Raw genomic sequence first — 20276 nt, 5'->3', positions numbered from 1 at the left:
CAGGAGTGTCCCCACGCTAAAACCACCCAGCCACGCCATTTCTGAATCCTGATTTGCAAACAATGAGATGATAAACATTAAGTCACTGAACTTTGGGGTAACTGGTTTTGCATTAATAATGCTAATACATGAAAGAAAAAAAATAATGCTAATACAGTATATTTTTTATTTTATAATATTATTTAAAAATAATATTCTTTTCATTTGGAAAAATGAAACCAGTAACTTAAAATTTGAAGTAATGGTTAAATATAAAAGATATGATTGACTTACCTTTTGCTTCTTTTATTTCTAACTGGAAGCAGAGTTTTTCAAAACAGACGAAGTCATATCCACAATAGTATTAATAGATAAGCCATTCAGGAAACCTTTATGATTTATTCGTACTTCCTGAAGAGCTTCTATAATATGGTCTCTGTGTAAAAAGAAAACATACACGAGCATTTGTCATTTCCAAAGCATTTGTGCATTCCAAATACAGCTGTTATTGAAATAAACTACATTTTTACATTCAAGTTTTACAGCCAGCCAAAATATAATTGTGGTCATTACCTGCTAACGTCTGGATGTAGTTCAGCAAGTCTCTTCATGATCTTGGTAAAGCTACGCAGGTTCAATGTATTTGGAGGTATGAATCGAATAGGTGTATCAGGTAATAATTTAGTAGATTCAATATGTTTACAATTCTTCTTCTTGACACCCTAAATAAGCATTTTAAAAGTTTCGCTACAATCAGTAACCATTACATAGAGATAATCCAGATTATTTAATTAAAACAAAATTTAAAATTACAATTAAAATAGTAAAATTGTAACAGTAATGATAATAATTTCAAGTTGTAAAATCAAATATTTTAAGAGACTTACTTTGATTTGGGATTATTTATACTAAGTAGATTTTCTTGAGCTGTGCTCAGGGTCATGTATTAAAAAAATGGCAAACCCATTTTCTTATAGCAGTGATCAAGTATCTGAAGCTATGTCTAACCAGTCTTTCTCAACTGGGATTCCTCATCCCAGTTTGACAGTAAAAACACAGGGCAAATAGGAAGGGTAACTTCAAAAGAATAAAAAGTCAAGTGAAAATCTTGCCAGGATAGGAAGAGTTCTGGATGACTCCTGAGTAGCAAGAAAAGTCTGCAAGAGGAAATGGAATCACTAATAGTACAGAAAAGAATTGAGGTAACTCCAAGAATAAAGTTATGGAAAGGATGGAATAAAGGACAAAGAGATGCCTTTGTCTTATCCAACAAATATTTCTTTCATTCACTTACTAAAAAGGGATCTGCTCTGATCTATAGACTCCATATCAGTAAAAATCAAAGTAGGAGTTTTTGGTAGAGATTGACAAGTTGAATTATGAAATTTATAGAGAAGGTCAGAGACTAGAATAGGCAAAACAATTTTGAAAATGAACAAAGCTGGAAGACTCATTCTACTTGATATCAAGGCTTACAATAAAGCTACAATCATCAAGATAGTGTAGTATTGGTGAAGACAGAAAAACAGATCCACGGAAGAGAATAGTCAGTCTAGAAGTAGACCCATACAGGTATGATCAATTGATTTTTAACAAAAGTGTAAAGATAATTCAATGGTGATAGGATAGCCTTTTTCAACAATGATGCTAGAACACTTCCATACATAAAACAAAAACAAAGAAAAAAATGACCTCAATTCATATCTTACACATTACATAAAAATTCACTCAAAATCTTTCTGAGATGGGTTTCTTAGATCCAATACTAAAAGCACAAATTAATAAACAAAAAAACCCAAATAAATGGTACTTCATCAAAATTAAAAACTCTTGTTCTGATAAAGATACTATTAAACAAATGAAAAGACAAAGTACAGATAGAAGTACTTGCAAATCACATATCCAGCTGATAAAGAATTTATATTCAGAATATTAAAAAAATCAGCACTCAGTAATAAGAAAATAAACAACCCAATAAAAATGGTCAAAATATGAGCAGGAATGAACTGCTGATATACACATAACATACATCTATCTCAAATGCACTAAGGTAAGTGGAAGAAGCCAAACTAATAAGGCCACATACTATTCCATTGGTATGGCATTCTGAAAAAGGCAAAAACATAGCAAGAGGAAACAGAAAGGAGCACAAGAGAGTGTTTTGGAATGGACTATTCTGTATCTTGAATATCTTGTTTGGTGTCTGTGTGTTTGCACAAATGCATATAGACATGTAACCACCGTGTCCATATGCAATTGTGCAAACACATAGACACCAAACAAAATTGATTTTACTGTATGTAAAATAAAATAAAAAAAACGATGGAATGCCTAAGTGATGCCAGGCATTTTGCTGAAGTCAGATGAAGAAAAGAAACAAAGAAATCAAGACACTGTATATAAACTACTTGTTTGGGAGAAAGAAGAATGACTGAGGCAACTTTATCACTTCCCTTGTAGTGTTTAAAGATGAGGGCATATATAATTAAATGATTACATTATATGGTTCTAAGAAGTATGAGATAAGGTTAGTTGTGTTAAAAAGAATGATGTAGTATGGTCCACAAATAAAGAGATAAAAGACTGTCCAAGAACCTAGTTAAAGTTAAAGGGAAACAAGTTTTTCTGTAGCTACGTCAGCAAAGATCTACATTTTCCCTCAGGGGAACTGGAGTTGTATAAAAGCAGGTTAGGGTGGATCCACAGTTAAAAATCATTCAGACTGACTTTCTCATTCCCACTTTAAGACTGATAGTTTTAGGGTCATTTGTTCTACACAGCCACTTCAATGTGGCACACACAAAGACCATTTAAAACTAACCTCTTGGCCCTAACTGGTTTGGCTCAGTGGATAGAGCGTCGGCCTGCGGACTCAAGGGTTCCGGGTTCGATTCTGGTCAAGGGCATGTACCTTGGTTGCGGGCACATCCCCGGTAGGTGGTGTGCAGGAGGCAGCTGATCGATGTTTCTAACTCTCTATCCCTCTCCCTTCCTCTCTGTAAAAAAAATCAATAAAATATATTTAAAAAAAATAAAAAATAAAAAAAAATAAAACTAACCTCTTGGTCAAAATGGAAAAATTCACTGTCTTGCTCAGATCCCAGCTGCCTTGGTCTAGTTCTGGGCAATCTAGGAGCAGAGGAAGCTGAGTTGATTTCTTTGTTGGTGCTTTTCTCCAAATTATTCAAACTAATTCTCCTTCCACTTTTGGAGGAAAGTGGCGATGTACATTCTCCAGGACTTTTAACAAGTCGCACATTAACTGGTTTCCCATTTATTTCTATCCCATTCATTTCTTTCGCAGCAGACTTTGCATCATTGTTTTTTTTTAAAGCAAGAGATGCATATCTAAAATATAAAAGCAGAAAAGAAGCACATCTTAAGTGACTCCATTTAAGACAAAATTAAACACCTATTTTTAATAAATTTCAACCTCGACTACAAATAGGATCCTTTCTTAATTGATAAAGTTTTAATGTCTGAAATGAACAGCTATCATGTTTAGTGATAAAACAGTAAAGGTATTTCTACTGAGCTCTCGCATTAGTATTTGATACTTTTGAATGTTCTGGCAATGTCACAAAACAGAAAGTGGCAACATATATGTGGTTATATGCACATGTTATAGTTATCTACTTAAAAATATAAAAATATTGATTAAGAATTATAATAAAAATAATAAAGGTACAGTTTTCTGAGCACCTGCTACATGCCATGCTTTATTCTTACTGTTTTATTTATTTAACTAAAAACAGTTTCAGAGCAATGAAGGTACTGGAGTTATTATTCTTACTTTATAAAGAGCCTGGGGTACAGAAAGATTAAATAATTTGTCCAAATTTATGCAGGAAGTATTGATGGAGCTGGGAACTGAACCCAGCCACAGAGCTGTGGAGCCCTCTCTCTTGACTAAAGCACTCCACTGCCACTGTAAAACAAGATCAAGTGCACACATCCAGTAACTGCTATGTGTTAGTAACAAGGTGAAAAGTACCATGAAAAAGACCTGATGAAGAGCAGCACCAGTTAATGATTGCAGCTGCTTGTCCACGTGTGTCCCTTTACTGGAGTTGGGGAAGCTCTACTGGAATGGCCCTGACTATCACCACTTGGTTAATGTCTAGTACAGAGCCTCTGGCACACAGCAGACACTTAGCAAATGCACACTTACTGAATTTAGAAAATATACCTGTAATTAGAAGAATCATAAATTGAAATTTCAGAAACTTGGTATTTCTGAAAATGAGACCTTAAATCAGCCTAAAAGAAGAGAAATAAAAGTTTGTGAAAGGTAGAAAACAACAATCAAAATATGAACATTTTTGATGTTCAAAATATTTTCAAAATAAATTTGAAAATAAAGCTCAAAAAATAAATCCTAGCATACCTCAGATACGGAAGGGCAGAGACCACCAACATGTACCAAATAACCTTTATCTCTTTGTAAGGGTTCAGCATTCTTAATTTCTGCTTATAGAAAAACATAACGCAAAATAGAAGATAACCATTATTATGTCAATGTTTTTAAGTGAAAATTGTTCTTTTTTTTTTTTTTTACTAGAGGCCCGGTGCACCAATTCGTGCACCGGTGGGGTCCCTCACCCTGGCCTGCTGGGTTCGGGCCGAAACTGGCTCTCTGACATCTCCCAAGGGGTCCTGGATTGCGAGAGGGCAGTTCTCAGGTGACACACCCTGGAATCGGGCTCCCTCCTCTCTGGTTCTGGGTGCTTCACCTGAGAACCGCAGCTGCCAAGTCACCCCAGCTCGGCAGCTCCTGCATTGAGCGCTTGCCCCCTGGTAGTCATAGCTACCGGTATGCCGGTCGCTTAGGCTTTTATATATATATATATATAGATTATCATAACACTGATTATCTACACTAATAAAAGGGTAATATGCTAATTAGGGCAGACGTCTTCTGGACAACCTTCTGGACAAAGCTGCAGTGGCTGTGGGGGGCAGCTGCGAAGGCAGCCACGGGCAGCTGCGAAGGGCCCGGGGGGGGGCAATCAGGCAGGCAGGCAGAGGGGTTAGGGGCGATCAGGCAGGCAGGCAGGCGAGCCATTAGGAGCTAGTGGTCCCGGATTGCGAGAGGGATGTCTGACTGCCGGTTTAGGCCCGATCCTGGCAGTCAGACATCCCCCGAGGGGTCCCAGATTGGAAAGGGTGCAGGCCAGGGTGAGGGACACCCCCCCTCCCATGCACAAATTTCATGTACTGGGCCTCTAGTAAAGTCATAATTAGCAAATATCAGCACTAGACTGAAGACCAAGAGCCTGGAGAAAAGTTTTAACATTTATGGGCATTAATCATATCATCTTAAAAATAAAGAGATTGGATTCATTAAGTCTCTTGGAAGCTCAAAAATGGATCAATAAGTTAACAGTAATTAATTACACCAGAATGAAGACAGTGTCTTCACTTGTCTCTGCTCAGAGAAGTGCTAAGACGTGGAATGCACACAGGATCCTAGCCCACCCTAATGCTGGCCAGGGCTTTCCTGACTCACATGACTTTGCTGGGGAAAACCACACCAAGAAAACCTTTAAGTCAGACAATACCATCAGCTGGTATATAGCTGAGGTAATAGTAATGGCACATAAGAATGGTGTGTGTGTGTGTGTGTGTTTCTGTGTCAAAGAACTTGCTTTAGATAGCACTATTTTAGAAACCACAAATACTAGCATTATAGATTATTCAAAAGTCTTAGACTGCATTTTCAGTCTGTATTTTTAGAGAACCTGGTCTGAAATAAAAAAGGATTCACTAAGTTGAGATTCTTTCAAGCTACTACCAAAACGTATACTTGGAACATAGAGAGGTACACAATAAATATATGTTGAATGAATTCTTAAAGTAGTTTTTATTCATGTTTTATAATTTTTATAATGGGATAATTACAATTTTTATTTTCTTCATTATATAATAAGAGTCTAGTCCTTATCAAGTGTTTCCCATATCCAGGCACTATACCAAGCATTTTCTATGTATCATCTCATGTAATGCTCCAAGCACCCTGTGAGGTACAACTGTTATCATTTCCATTTGCTAGATGAGGTTACTGAAGTCTTAGAAGTTTAGGTCACAAATCTAGTCAGTGGTGGTGCTAGAATTCAGGTAGAATCCTTCATCTCTGCAATAATACCTACTCTTCTTTATTAACTTAACTTGATAATTTCTTTGGTTTATAATCTGCTGTATAGAGAAAATAGTGAAACTAATTATTTACCTTTATAATTTAGACTGGAGGCCCGGTGCATGAAATTCGTGTGGGGGGGAGGGGGAGAAGGGAAGGACGGGGGTCCCTCAGCCCAGCCTGTACCCTCTCTAATCTGGGACCCCTCAGGGGATGTCTGACTGCCGGTCAGATATCCCTCTCACAATCCGGGACCGCTGGCTCCTAAACGCTTGTCTGCCTGCTTCCTTGATTGCCCCTAACCGCTTCTGCCTGCCAGCCTGATCACCCCCTAACTGCTCCCCTGGTGGCCTGATTGCCCCCCAACTGCCCTCCCCTGCCGCCACCTGCCTCCTCCACCAGGCCCCGCCTCCGCTGTGCATGCGGCCATCTTGTGACAGCCATCTTGTGACAACGTTAGGGCGTGATGCATGATGGCATGACAACCACCTAGGCCCGTGGTCGGCAAACAGTGGCTCACGAGCCACATGCAGCTCTTTGGCACCTTGAGTGTGGCTCTTCCACAAAATACCATGGCCTGGGCGAGTCTATTTTGAAGAAGTGGCGTTAGAAGAAGTTTAAAAAATTTGGCTCTCAAAAGAAATTTCAATCGTTGTACTGTTGATATTTGGCTCTGTTGACTAATGAGTTTGCCGACCACTGACCTAGGCTATTATTAGTATAGATTTTTACATTAGGGTGAGAAGGGAGAACAGAAAAGGTAAGTGAATAGGAATCAGGAGACGTACATCATACCCAACACCTCCCCTTGTACTAGTAATACAATATATCTACTAGATACCCAATGGGCACTCAGGTTAGGCAGTGAACAAAGCATAAACAATTCTTGGCCTCATGTGTGAGTGTGGGAAGGCAGCCAATATATTAAGAAGAATACACAGTATGTGGTAAGTGATATGGAGAAAAATGCAAGGAAAAAAAGTAATTATAATAAAACTAGATTATATAATGCCATTTATTTAAAACTATATATGTGTATTAAATATATGCATAAAATACATAAAAGAATGGTAAAGAATATTAATAGTGATTATTGTAGGTTGGAGACACTTCAGGTAATTTAAATTTTCTCATACTTAAAAAAATGTTTACTTATTGATTTTTTTGAAAGATTGATTTGTTGTTCACTTATTGATATATTACTTGATTTTTTTTTTTTTAATCCTCACCAGAAGGTATTTTTTCCATTGCTTTTTTTTTAAGAGAGAGTGGAAGGGATGGAAGGGGAAGGGAAGAGGAAGAAGGAGAGCGGGAGTGGTGGAAGGAGGGAGAGAGAAACATTGATGTGAGAGACACATCAATTGGTTGCCTCCCACACATGTCCCAACAGGGGCTGGGAACTGAATCTGCAACTGAGGTACATGCCCTTGACCAGAAATCAAACCCTCAACCCATCAGTTCATGAGCTGATGCTCCAACCACTGAGAAACACTGTCCAGGGCGGATTTAAGCTTTTAGCAGACAGTTTTCTGAAAGGGTAATGACCTCCAAATGGCTAATTTTCTCACTTTTTATATTTATAAAGAAAATCCACAAACTGGAATAAAATTTTAAAAAAGCATAGTCTCCCCCCCCCCCCCCCCCCCAATAACAGAAGACAGCAAGTACCATTTTAAAAATGAGCTAGGTTAACTTGTATGAATATATGCATGGCCCATGGACACAGACAATGGGGTGGTGAAGGCCTGGGGGGGGGGGGGGTGGTTGGAGAGGGTCAATGGGGGGAAAAAGGGGATATATATAATACTTTAACAATAAAGATTAAATAAATAAAATGAGCTAGGTTAGGATTTCTTAGTAAACTGTTAAGGACAAACCTGATATAAAGTTTGGATCCCATTTGTCTTGTTCTATTTGATTTTCTTGTATTCCTGAGCAGTCAACTCCTGTCAGGCTCTCTTTAGCATCAAACCAGTCTTCACTTGTTTCTTGATAATGTTTGGAATCTGAGAAATTGAACACAAATAGCTATGAATGATGTAGGTTTTCCCTCTGAGAAGTTACCTAAAGGCTTCTCAGAATAAACCAGCATGATGACAATTACTAGTTTTAAGTATAAAAATAAGTATTAGAAAAATAAGAGAACCAAGCATATTCTCTGAGAAGGGCCCTGGCTGGGTGGCTCAGGTGGTTGGAGCATTGTCCTATACACCAAAAGGTTGTGAGTTCGATTCCCAGTCAGGGCACATACGCAGGTTTCCGGTTCAATCCCCGGTTGAGGTGCGTACAGGGGCCACAGATTGATGTTTCTCTCTCTCTCCCCCTCTAGAATCAATGGAAGCATATTCTCAGGTGAGGATGGGGGTGGGGGGTATTCTCTGAGAAGGGATTTCAGTAGTCCCTAAAAAAAAGTACTTTTCAGTCTGAGTGATTTGCTTTCCAGTTTTCCTTTAATGAACACCAATCTCTAGTCTTGTTTTTCAGATTTTTTAATTATTCTTTATTAAAGAGATTTGTATCATCTCTCTACACAGACTAACAATAAATGTCTTTAAAAAGATATTAAACAGTACTGCAGCTCTTTATTTCTTTAAAAATAGAATTAGTGTTCTTTTTGGAATGATTATCTTTTTTTCATAGAAAACAAAATAAAAAATATTACACAATTTGTAGGAATACAAATTGGACGGAAGAATATTTAGATTGTAAGTCATGAACCAGAGAATAAAAGTCTGTATCATTATTTGGCATTATCAGATACTAGAGGCCCAATGCACGAAATTTGTGCAAGGGGCTTGCTTGGCCCCCACCACAGCAGCCGCCTCTGCCCCGGCCTCCACCGCCATGGCTTCATCCGGAAGGTTATCCGGAATGACATCCAGTCTAATTAGCATATTACACTTTTATTATTATAGGTAGTATTAAGTGACCTTAAAGATGCCAAGTACATGCAAAAAGAACATACTTACCATTCATAATCAGAATGACACCCTTCAGTCAATTAAGAATATTTATTTTGATTTAATGAATGGGCACTAGGGACATTTTAAACCTTATTTTTTTCCAGCAATGACACAAGACAATACATTTTATACTGACCTTTATCATCTAGTTTCAGTTGACTAAAGTATCCATCTATATCACCATTTTTTAAACCATCTTCCTTGGGTGATGTACCTTGTTTAGGATGACTATTGTCAGATAATAAAGACATCTGAGAATTAAAATAATAAAAACAATGAAAATAAGAACTAATAGTTATGGTGCTCTTACTATGTGGTGGCACTCTCTTCAATGAAGGCGCTGAAAGCAAAATCATTCTCCACTTACATTTGCAGGTGAGCAAACTGAACGTCATACAGTTAATGAGAATTAGGATTTGAATGACCCCAGTCTGTGTATAGTGACTATATTCTAACACTACCATTATTTAGCAAAGTGTGGCATACACACTCTCAAAGTAATTCAGATGATTTTTGAAGGTATACATATAAGTATTTTCCATATTAACATTTAAATTATGTATTTAATGTGGCTTATATCTATGGGAAGTAATGTTTCTTTCCCAAATATAATAGTAAATAAGTTACTCTTTACATAAGTTTATCTAAAAAGGAGAACTGTTTAAAGAAGAACACAAAGCAAGTAATATTACAGGTAATATACGGCTATGGAAAATTGTGAAGATGGTACATAAGTAACTAAAATTTAGACACACTAAACTACACTGGCTTTCAGGCATAACCTGTCAATTTAATGAGATAGATATTAAAATATGGTCACAACTTAAAATATTGTTTTATTTCCCAGTTGGTGTGGCTTAGTGGTTGAACATCGACCCATGACCAAGAGTTCACAGATTGGAGTTTACAGGGTCGATTCCCAGTCAGAGCACATGCCCCTTTTTCTGGCTCAACCCCCAGTAGGGGGCGTGCAGGAGGCAGCTGATTGATGCTTCTATCTCTCTATCCCTCTATAAAATAAAAAACCCCACATTTTTTAAAGATACTGTTTTACAGCCAAAGCTTAGATTATAAAAATTATATCTATCTACATCTTGTAGTTTTAAAAATAATTTATCGTTCTTCCCCAAATGAGATTATACCACTGCTACCATTACAAATGATGAAATAAAACCTCTCCAGAACATTTTATATCATGAAATAAACAAGTTAAGTAAACTACATAAGAAATGTGAGAATATCAAAATCTGTTTTTAGATCTGTTAATTCTTTGGTATAATGGGTTTGAGTACAACAGTGGAATAAATTGCTAAAGTAATTTACTTTTAATCACTTATGTTAATAGAAAGGAATATAAATCAATTAAGTATTCACTTTTGGCTTTAGAATGCATCTTATTATATAAGACTACCCATATAATATAACCTCATAGTTAAAACCAAAGTCAGAAAGTAAAAAAATCAGCTATCCTACCACACTGACTCACTTGATAATGGAATCTAATTTATGATTCTATAGCACTTCACAATTTGTGGAGTGACGAACATTTCCTTGGGACCAAGAGAGGTCAAGAAAACCTATGAAAAGCATATTAAAATTATATCCATTTCAATAAAGGAAGAATGAAAACTTTGCCCTGTGTAAAATGAATGACATACTATTTTACTCTACCTCAAGAAACAAATTCTCTAAGATATTAGTTTTTATCACACTGGGTCAACATAATGGTGGGCCTAAGTCATAGTTTGCCTGAGACAGTCCAGGTTTGTATCTTGTCATATGAACATCACTATGTTTCATCCTCAAATCTCCTGGTATAATGATAAATTATATGGTCATCCTCTCAACATATACTGTTGACATCTGTTTGATTAGGACATATGTTCCTTCTAATCAGTGATATCCTTCAAATAGCAGTACACAAAGTAAGCCAGTTAAATGAAAAGAAGGATGTGAGAACTTCTGCAAATTATAGTTTACTTCACTTAAGCCATAAAATCACAGATTTACACTGATGAACTAAAAAAAAAAAAAATCTCACTTCTGAGAGTGTCTTTTTTAGGCTTGAAGAAACATCAACATCACATGTACTTTGATTATCTGGTTCAGAATCTGCTCCTGAAAAGCTAAACAGATAAAAATTTCATTAAAGATTTGTCAATGTCCTAAATAAGGACCAAAATAGAAAACTTAAAATTAACGAAATTAAGCAATTTTTAAGATCAAATTAAACCTTAACTTACACTTGTGATTCTTTTTTCATTAGCTAGAAAGACATAAAAGGGAAGAAAAATCTTTTAGTTTAAAATCTTTTGTCTAAATAAAGTAAAAATTGTATTCCTAAGGCATAAATACATACCCTGGAAGCAAAAGTAGAGAAGGTAGATAATAATTTTGATTCTACTGACAGAGGGGGCAGCTCTTCCAGTGGTATGCCCTTGTTTACTTTTTCTTTCAAGCTTACATATTTAACTTTTAAGTCTCCCAAAACAGACAGTAGTGCTGATCCTAGTTCCTTTTTAGTAGAATTAGTTGATAAACTCCTGTTCAAAAGGTAAGTTCACAAAACTGATTTAGGCTGAAGTCATCCATTTAACACTAATATTGTATTATATACTTAGTTCTAATTCTATCAGATCTTTAAAATATTTTCTTTTAAATGTTTAATAAAACAAAATGAACCACAGAAGATAAAATAGAAGCAGTATCAGCAATCCCCATTATATAAGCCAGAGAGAATGTGATGGGATGTCATGTGAAACCCTGCAACTTACTTCGTCCGTACTTGGACTTCATAAAAAACATCAAATCTATCTTTTTACTAGATTTTTCATCCCAACATGCACTGTTGTCTCTTCATGAAATTCAAGTGTACTATGTTTTAAAATGTACTCCTGCTTTTGCCCTTCAAAAATGAAATTAAAGAAACTTTCTAGAATTTAAAGCTAGTGATAAATTTCTAAGATGACACAGATTTAAATTTAACAATCACCTATTTAATCCTTCCCTATTTTCCATTATAAGTTTGTAGATATCACTACAATGGCGATGACACAACTGATAGTGAATATTTAAAAGGTGCAACTCTGCTTTGATGGCTCTCTGCATTGTTTTCTGACAGCACTTTGATGGCAAATTCTTCTCCATCTCTTTCCAAAGTTGAGGTTCCCTTTAAAATAAAATACTCGGTTAGGTAAGATCTCCAATATTTTTTCTGTTAATTACATGCCTCTAGATACAGTTTTTAAGTTCTTACATTTCCCTATCAAGTTTAAATCAATTTCTACCAGACATGGAAAGGCTACAGGAATACATTACAACCACGGAAAGCAGAAATGTCAAAAGTCAAAGCTAAATATATTCTTTCTAGAACTCAAGGAAATAAATAATTCTCACATTCATACTTCCTTTTATGAAAAAGAATTCCACAGTAAAGTGCTGACTTTATCCAGAATCAATAGGTTTTTCAACCTAAATCAAGGTTTTAAAAGTTATAAGCATTCTGGATGAAAACTGTTCTAAATGTGTTACCTTTTTAATAGAAAACAGACATAGCCAGCATTTTTCTTAATAATTAAGTGTCATTATTATAAGCAAATATTTTGTGTTATTTTATAAAAAATCCCCAAAGCACTACATTTTCTGAATGATAACAGTTCTTGCTACTAGTTGCCATTTCTAGCTTTTCTCAATACTCCTGTCAGGAAACCAACTCTGTTATTTAATTTTATAGGACTGAATACCGAATTAAACTCAGAAGAATGAAGTAAAAAGTAAATGACTTCAGAGCATGAAAACTAATTTGGCTTCTCAGAGACTTCCCTTTCCCCTACCCCCACCTCCTAGTTCACCACAGTGTTCTGAATGATAAGGGTATCTAATAAGTGCAAAGTAAATTATACAATGAATTAAAATCAAGATTAAAGCATCCAAGTAAACGTAGCTATTTCCTTCTTCATATATGACATTTTCCAAAGGTGCTATTTTGTTTTGGTCTACAGGGGATCAAATGAAAGAAAATTGAGTAACTAAATCAGTATGGATTTGGGTTGAATAAAGATGCCATGAGTTTCTAAAGGAATTATTGAGACTGAAATCTCAGCAAGTGATAAAACTTTCACATTCTATATTATCTTAGTACCAGAGGCCCAGTGCACAAAATTCGTGCATGGGATGGGTGGGTCCCTCAGCCCGGCCTGCAACCTCTCACAATCTGGGACCCCATGGGGGAATGTCTGACTGCCGGTTTAGGCCCGATCCCGCTAAACCAGCAGTCGGACATCCCTCTCGAAATCCGGGACCGCTGGCTCCTTATCACTCTCTTGCCTGCCTGATTGCCCCTAACCACTCTGCCTGCCTGCCTGATCGCCCCTAATTGCTCACCTACCTGCATGATCTCCCCTAACCACTCTGCCTGCCTGCCTGCCTGATTGCACCTAACTGCTTGCCTGCCTTCCTGATCATCCCTAACCGCCTCTGTCTCGGCCCCTGCTGTGGCAGCTTCGTTCAGAAGGATGTCCAGAATGACGTCCGGAGATCGTTCAGCTGTCTGGTCTAATTAGCATATTACGCTTTTATTATTATAGAAGAATTTTTTGTATGAAGGCAAATGGCTGAAGCAGATGATCTCTTAAGGTCCTTTAAGCTATTATTCTATACTAGAGGCCCAGTGCACAGATTCGTGCACCAGTGGATGTCCCTCGGCCTGGCCTGCGGGGATCACACTGAAACCAGCTCTCCGACATCCCCCGAGGGGTCCTGGATTGCAAGATTGGAGAGGGCAGTTCTTGGGTGATGCATCCAGAATTGGGTTCCCTCCTCTCTGGTTCCGGGTGTGTCACCTGAGAACCACAGTTCGGCAGCTCCTGTGTTGAGCGTCTACCCCCTGGTGGTCAGTGCGCATCATAGCTACCGGTCAGCCAGTCGAACAGTCGCTTAGGCTTTTATATATACAGAGGGATGGTTGAGTACCCTACAAAAAGCAAATTACTATTTTGATTTTTCCCCCATGTGTATCTGCAAGTTTATATATCTAACTTACCTCTCAGGATGTTCCTTTAAGTCTGTAATAGCAGTTGTTTTTCTTGATTCCAGGGAATCCTGCAAACATGATTTAAAATCTTATTAGAACTATATGCCAAAAACACGTTCTGTGGCTCCAAACTGGTAAAATGTAAAACCCAATTACTATGTGGCAATAGCAGCCACCAGAAAAGGATAGGCTTGGTGGCAATCTATCTACTTGTTCCCTTATCTAGCATTTTCTTACAAAAGCCTCAGTATTCTCTGCTAAACTTCAATTTACATTAGCACACACTGCCTCTTTATAAAGTCAAATAAAATTCTATCATTAATTATATTGGTTTTACCTTATTTAAGAAATTTCCATTAGGTTTTAAACTGTCGACTGAGAGGGGTTTTCCCAGCGATCCTTTTGTCACAGCCATTGGTGTATCTTCATTGTCTTGACTGTATGACCAATCTGTATTACAACCCACACTTCTTTGTTTCCCCCTTTGCCATTCACCAGGGCGTTTTTTATTCATCATTGTTATGTCTGTGTTGCTGGATGTAGATACTATGGAAGGTCTTGTACTTGTCCCTCTGCTGTTTGTGAAATAAGCCCTGAAATCAGTGCTAGCATCCACCGTCTGATTAACTGTGACTGGGCACTCAGCTGCCTCTGTCGTAAATTTGGGACATGTTTCTTCTATACTATGAAAGCACATTTTATTTGTGACATTGCCATTAGTAACTTTTAGGGAGCTATCTTCTTTTATTGCCTGATTATCTTTGGCTCCAATCATTGGTGGAGTAATAGAAAAATCTAGGACTGAGTTAGGAATACTCGGCAGGCTTTTATAATGTGAATGTCCACAGGCAGAAATTACTGAATCATCACAAATAGAGGTACAGGAAGTTTGACAATCGTTAAAGGGTTGTAGTAATGTTTCTAAAGCTTTTTCCTGTGGTAATGTGCTAGGATTTTCAAGGTGTAACATTTTGTTCTCAACAGTTGCATTTCCACAAAAATCTTTACTTTCAGTTACTTGAGATTTAATTTTGCCAGTATAAATGTTGGTTTTCAATGCTTGTTGAAGGTTAAAAAAACCACTCTTAGACTGAGATTCCTGGCTTTCAGAAGGACTGTTTCTTAGTATAATTTCATCAAATACTGTGTGATACATTAAACTAGTCTCTTGATCCTTACACTTCTCATGCTTTGGTTTATGATATTTTCCTAACATAACAGAATTCTGATATTTGGAGACATGAGGTGAATCTTCTTGTCCATAATCATCAATTGAATCTAAAGAGATGCTAGAACTTTCCAACTCAATGTGATTAACTTCTAGATTGCCAGCATGTTTAACTTCATAACCTGAATTTCTTAATCCAACAACTTCCAAATTAGATATGTTTAATGTTTTTGTTTGATCAAGAGATAAGTGGTTACTCAGATATTCTTGTTCTTCTGCACTATGATATTCCTGCTGTGAGTCTTCATCTGTATCGTACTTCTGAACATCTTCAGCAGTTTCTTCACAATCATCTGAAATCTTGATTCTTTCTAAGTCAATAATCTTATTAAGTTTGTGTTCTAAAATATCAAAAAACACCTCCTCTCTTTTCTGTATTTCAGAACCTAATTCTGAATTTGAAAGAGTAAGACCTTCATTCTTTAGTTTTGACTCTGAATAAAGTATAGAGTATGTTTCATTCAAGAAAACATAGTCAATACTGTCTTCAAACTCCCTTGACTGACAGCGAGTACTCTCTATGTTAGTATCTGAACTCGAAGTAAAAGATGGCTCCAGTAAATCTACTTTGTCAATATTGCTGATTTCTTTGTCATTAGCTCTTTGTTCTAGTGCCAAGGAATCCCAGTCATCATCACTAAAAGTCACTTTGGCTTCATTACAACCACTGGAAGATGACAAATTTCCTTTCTTAGGATTAGAGGGCTCATCTGATTAAAAAAAAAAAGGATAAAATGTTAATAGCAGGGACATTACAGAATCTCAACAGTAGAAATAACTCAGATGTGATCCAAGCTCTTCCCAATGTAGGAATACTTTTACATTATCTATGACAAATATCCCCCGTGGTTGTCACTATGGATTACATTGTGTCTCCCTCAAAATTTGTCCATTAAAGCCTGAATTCCCATTGCGACAATAACTGGAGATGGGGCCTTTGGGAGGTAATCAGGGCTAGATGAGGTCATGAGGATGGGTTCCTTAAGATTGGATGAGTGCCAGAGAGCTTGCTCTTTCTCCCCAGCATGTGTGGAGGACACTGCAAGAAGGCAGCCATTAACAAACCAGGAAGAGAGCCCTTACCAAAACCTGATCATACTGGTACCCTGATTTGAACTTTCAGCCTCCAGAACTGTGAAAAATAAGTATCTTTGTTGGTTAAGCCACCCAGTCTATGGTATTTTGTTATGGTAGCCCCAGCTAAGATAGTGGTCAAGATCCTAGTGGTAAAACAACAACAACAAAGACATGGGTGGTGTATCCAAATACTTATGGCTTTCTTAGGGTCACAAGTAAGAAAAGCACACATAAATGTAATACAGGTATAACGAGTGGTGACAGAGCTGTGATGATGAGCAGGTAAATTCTTGAGAAGAAAAGAGAAGCCAATTTCAGAGAAAACTTTACATTTAAAAAGTGTTTTTGAAACACAATAGTTATCTTAGGCAAATTGAACAGCACCTATAAAGTAAGCATGTAAAATATTATGGCATTTTCAGGAAAAGATTAAGCCACTTTGTCGGGAGTGAAATAGCTCTACTGGAATGATAGGAGCTGTGAACAGAAAAAAGGCCTTTTATGATGTTCTAAGGAGACTGGCTCTTATTCTAAGGCTACAGAGGACAACTGAAAGCTTCTGAAAAGGGCAGTCATGTGAATGAAATTGAGTTTAGACACCTCGAGCAACATTATGAAGACTTGAAGGGCCAGACTGGAGCCAGATAGACCAAGAGTGCAGATGTGGGGCTGGAGAAGGGGCTGGTATAAAAGTTCCACAACTGACAAGACTTGGTGTTTGATTATGAATGGTAGATGAGGTAGAGAGAGATTAGTGGCTTTCAAATATATATCTATATCTATATCTATATCTATATCCCAAGAACACAATCAGAAACACATTTTATATCAAGATCCAGTAGACAATACATATGTGAATAAGTGAAACAAACATTTTACAAAACAGTAACTACTCTGACTATGTCCAATGTATTTTCTGGTCTATTTTGTTTTATTTATTTTTAAAAAGCTGATTTCAATCAACTAAACTGATTTCATGACTCACCAATTGGCCACCACCTGCTTAAACATTGCTCTAAAATAATGCTAAGGTTTAAAACTTGGTATTGCAGTTGAATGGGAATATTTGGAGCTAGAGAATAGTTGATTTAGAAGATGAAGGAGAAAAACAAAGGTGGGGAGAGGGGGGAGGAGAAGATAATGAGTTCATTTCCAGGCGTGTGGAGTTTGAGGTCAGTAATAAAACACTCAGATTCAAATGTCTAAGATAGCAATTTTCAACCAGTGTGTTGCAAGAATTTTTAAAACATACAATACCTGATTATTTAGTCAGGGGTACTGATCTCTTTACCCTTAGATTGGCAAATAAAAAGTAACAACAGCCAACATAACAATAGCCATCCAATGTGAACCATAAAAATATAGGTCATATAATAGAGTTGCATCTTACTGGTCACATCACATAAGGTGGCGACTGATTGGTTAATTCTCGGTACCAGAAACCCTTATATGCAAGTATAGGCAGATCAGGGCTGGGTCTATTGGGAGGAGGAGATAGTGGGAGGTTGGCTTGCCGCCGGGCTGGCTGGGGGAAGGGCCAGGGGCAATTGCCTGGAGGGCCCCACCCCTGATTGGGGTTGGGGGCAGCCATGGGGATGGGCTGTGGGCGGTGGGCCAGCTGGCCCCGACCCCAAATGGGGTGGTGGGTGCCAATCACAGGCCAGCGGCCTGGGGGAGGGGCCATGGGTGGTTGGCCAGCCAGCCCTGCCCCTGATTAGGGTGAGGTAACTGATCTGGTGTGGGGTCGGGCGGGGGGAGGGGCTTCAGATTGGCTGGCCGGCCCCACCCCCTATTGGGGTGGGGGGGGGCGATCATGGGCAGGTCTGGCCAGTGGGAGAGGCTGTGGGCTGATCAGGGTGGTGGGGCATCGGTGGTGTGGCCAGGGGGGAGGGGCAGCAGGAGGTTGGCCGGCCAGCCCCGCCCCCTATTGGCTGAGGGGTACAATCAGGAGTGGGCTGATGAGGGGGGGGCTGCAGGCCTATCATGGTGGGGTGGGTTGATTGGGGGTGGGGCTGGATGGGGGGAAGGGAAGGGGCATTTGGCCTGCTGCCCTGCTCTTGACTGGGGATTGGGGTGGGAGAGTTCAATCAGGCCAGTTAGCTGGCCACAGTGGGTGTCATAGTGACCGGTCGTTAAGGTTGTTACGGCTGTTATGGTCGCTGGCTTTTTCTATATATAGATAGGTTGATTGCATTTTTCTTAAGAGATTTGTATATATGTTCATTATATATTCTGGGTAATAATTTTTTTTTCTTATTTATAAGGGGACTTTTCCCTAGTGTATTGCTTATCTTTTTATAATATCATACTATGATTATTAAGGTTATTTAGTTAAATGGATCAGTCCTTTCTTCTCTGACTTCTGGGTTTTGTCTCTGTGGCTTTTCCTACCACGTGATTATAAAAGTATTCTTCTAAAAAGAAAACAATAGCATTCTTCTATAATTTATTCTGTGTGTGTACAACACAGTCCTTCTATACTATGTAGATTTTTTCTCTCTAGCATAAGGTAGGAATCTAACTTGTTTCCAGAATGGATGTTTAATTAATTCCTTTGCTGAATAATTCACTACTTTTATTCTGACTTAAAATAGCATTTAAAATTTTTTTCTACAGTCCTTTTAATAGTTAAAACCATGTATAATCCTAAGCACATAAAGTTTAGTTATCTTGCTTTTTATGCTCTTGTCATTGCTTATTTTCTCTCCTACAATTACCAGAGAAAAAGAAATTTCAGATTTGTGTGAAGTCAAATCACATTCAACTTGGGTAGCACAGGTCAGCCTGCCCACTTTCCACTTAAGACAACTGTACCTATCCGCAGTTCCCAAAGGCCTGGCTGGATGGAAAGGCTCTCTTCTGGTTCACCTTCTGTTCCCTAAATCTTCCATTTCCCTGATAGGTCCTGTACAGGCTGCCCATAGTCTCTAAAAATCACTGGAGTGAGGTTGCCAAGTTAAAACTTTCTGAATTTTACATTACTGGGAGGAAAGTTTAAAAAGTAGCAACACTGGAGTGGGAACGATCTAGCCCAATTATATTTAGCATCTCTCTCTACCCAGAATAAAGCCAACTGTTCTGTCCCTTACCTTTCTGGATGTTTCCTCCATTATTGTGGTATTCTTTGTTAGCAGCTGTCTTTACTCCCACAGTGGCCTGCATCTCTCAAGATGTATATACTAGAAGGGTATAAATATTTAACTATTATTGTATTCAGAATTACATTTAAAATATATTAGAAAAACAAGAATTTGACAAAGTGACAATTACAGTCAAAGATTCTAATATAATAGGGATAATAAACTAAATACCCAAGACATATTCTTTCAAAATTTCTAAGGAACATTAAAGAAAAAAACAATGTACTAGGCCACCAAAAAAATGTTTCCAAAACAAATTGTAGACTTATTAAAAACCAATGGCATGGTATATCCATACAATTTTTCAGCAATGAAAAGGACTGACCCATGAAGCCTTGTAGATTAATCTCAAAAACAGAAAGAAGTCAGACAAGATATCACACACTTTATGATTCCATATAAATGAATGTACAGAAAAAGCAAATTTATAGACAGAAAGTAGATTAGTGTCTGCCCTTTAAGGTAGGGTACAGGAAGAGGGTTAGCTTTAAATGGGCATAAGAGATCTTGCGGAATTAAAAATGTTCCAAAAAATTTGATGGTTGCATCATTAAAATCACTGACTTGTACATTTGAAATAAACTATACTTCCTACAGGTGTTTAAAAAAATTACTGACAGTAGCTCCTTGAACCCAGCTGCCATATGAGAAAGCCTAAGGTAGTCAGTTGAGCTGGGCCTGGAGCTCTCAGCAGCCACCCCTGGGGTTTGTCAGGGCCAGT

General features: G+C 37.7%; 1 protein-coding gene across 1 annotated transcript; it reads right to left on the bottom strand.

The window, feature by feature from the left end:
- Positions 1-291: 291 nt before the first annotated feature.
- RBM44 (RNA binding motif protein 44) lies at positions 292-19577 on the bottom strand (the record flags this gene model as incomplete). The annotated part of the gene is made up of 14 exons (XM_079783137.1): positions 292-415; positions 553-701; positions 3042-3327; positions 4169-4239; positions 4367-4446; positions 7993-8121; positions 9215-9329; positions 11120-11204; positions 11322-11344; positions 11438-11621; positions 12071-12247; positions 14120-14178; positions 14448-16048; positions 19505-19577. The coding sequence occupies 14 exons, from the start codon at positions 19575-19577 to the stop codon at positions 292-294; spliced, it is 3156 nt and encodes a 1051-aa protein (XP_079639263.1).
- Positions 19578-20276: the final 699 nt, after the last annotated feature.

Source organism: Cnephaeus nilssonii (assembly GCF_951640355.1).
Source record: "Cnephaeus nilssonii genome assembly, chromosome: 10".
NCBI lineage: Eukaryota > Metazoa > Chordata > Mammalia > Chiroptera > Vespertilionidae > Cnephaeus > Cnephaeus nilssonii.
This window is presented reverse-complemented; position numbering and strand designations above follow the sequence as displayed.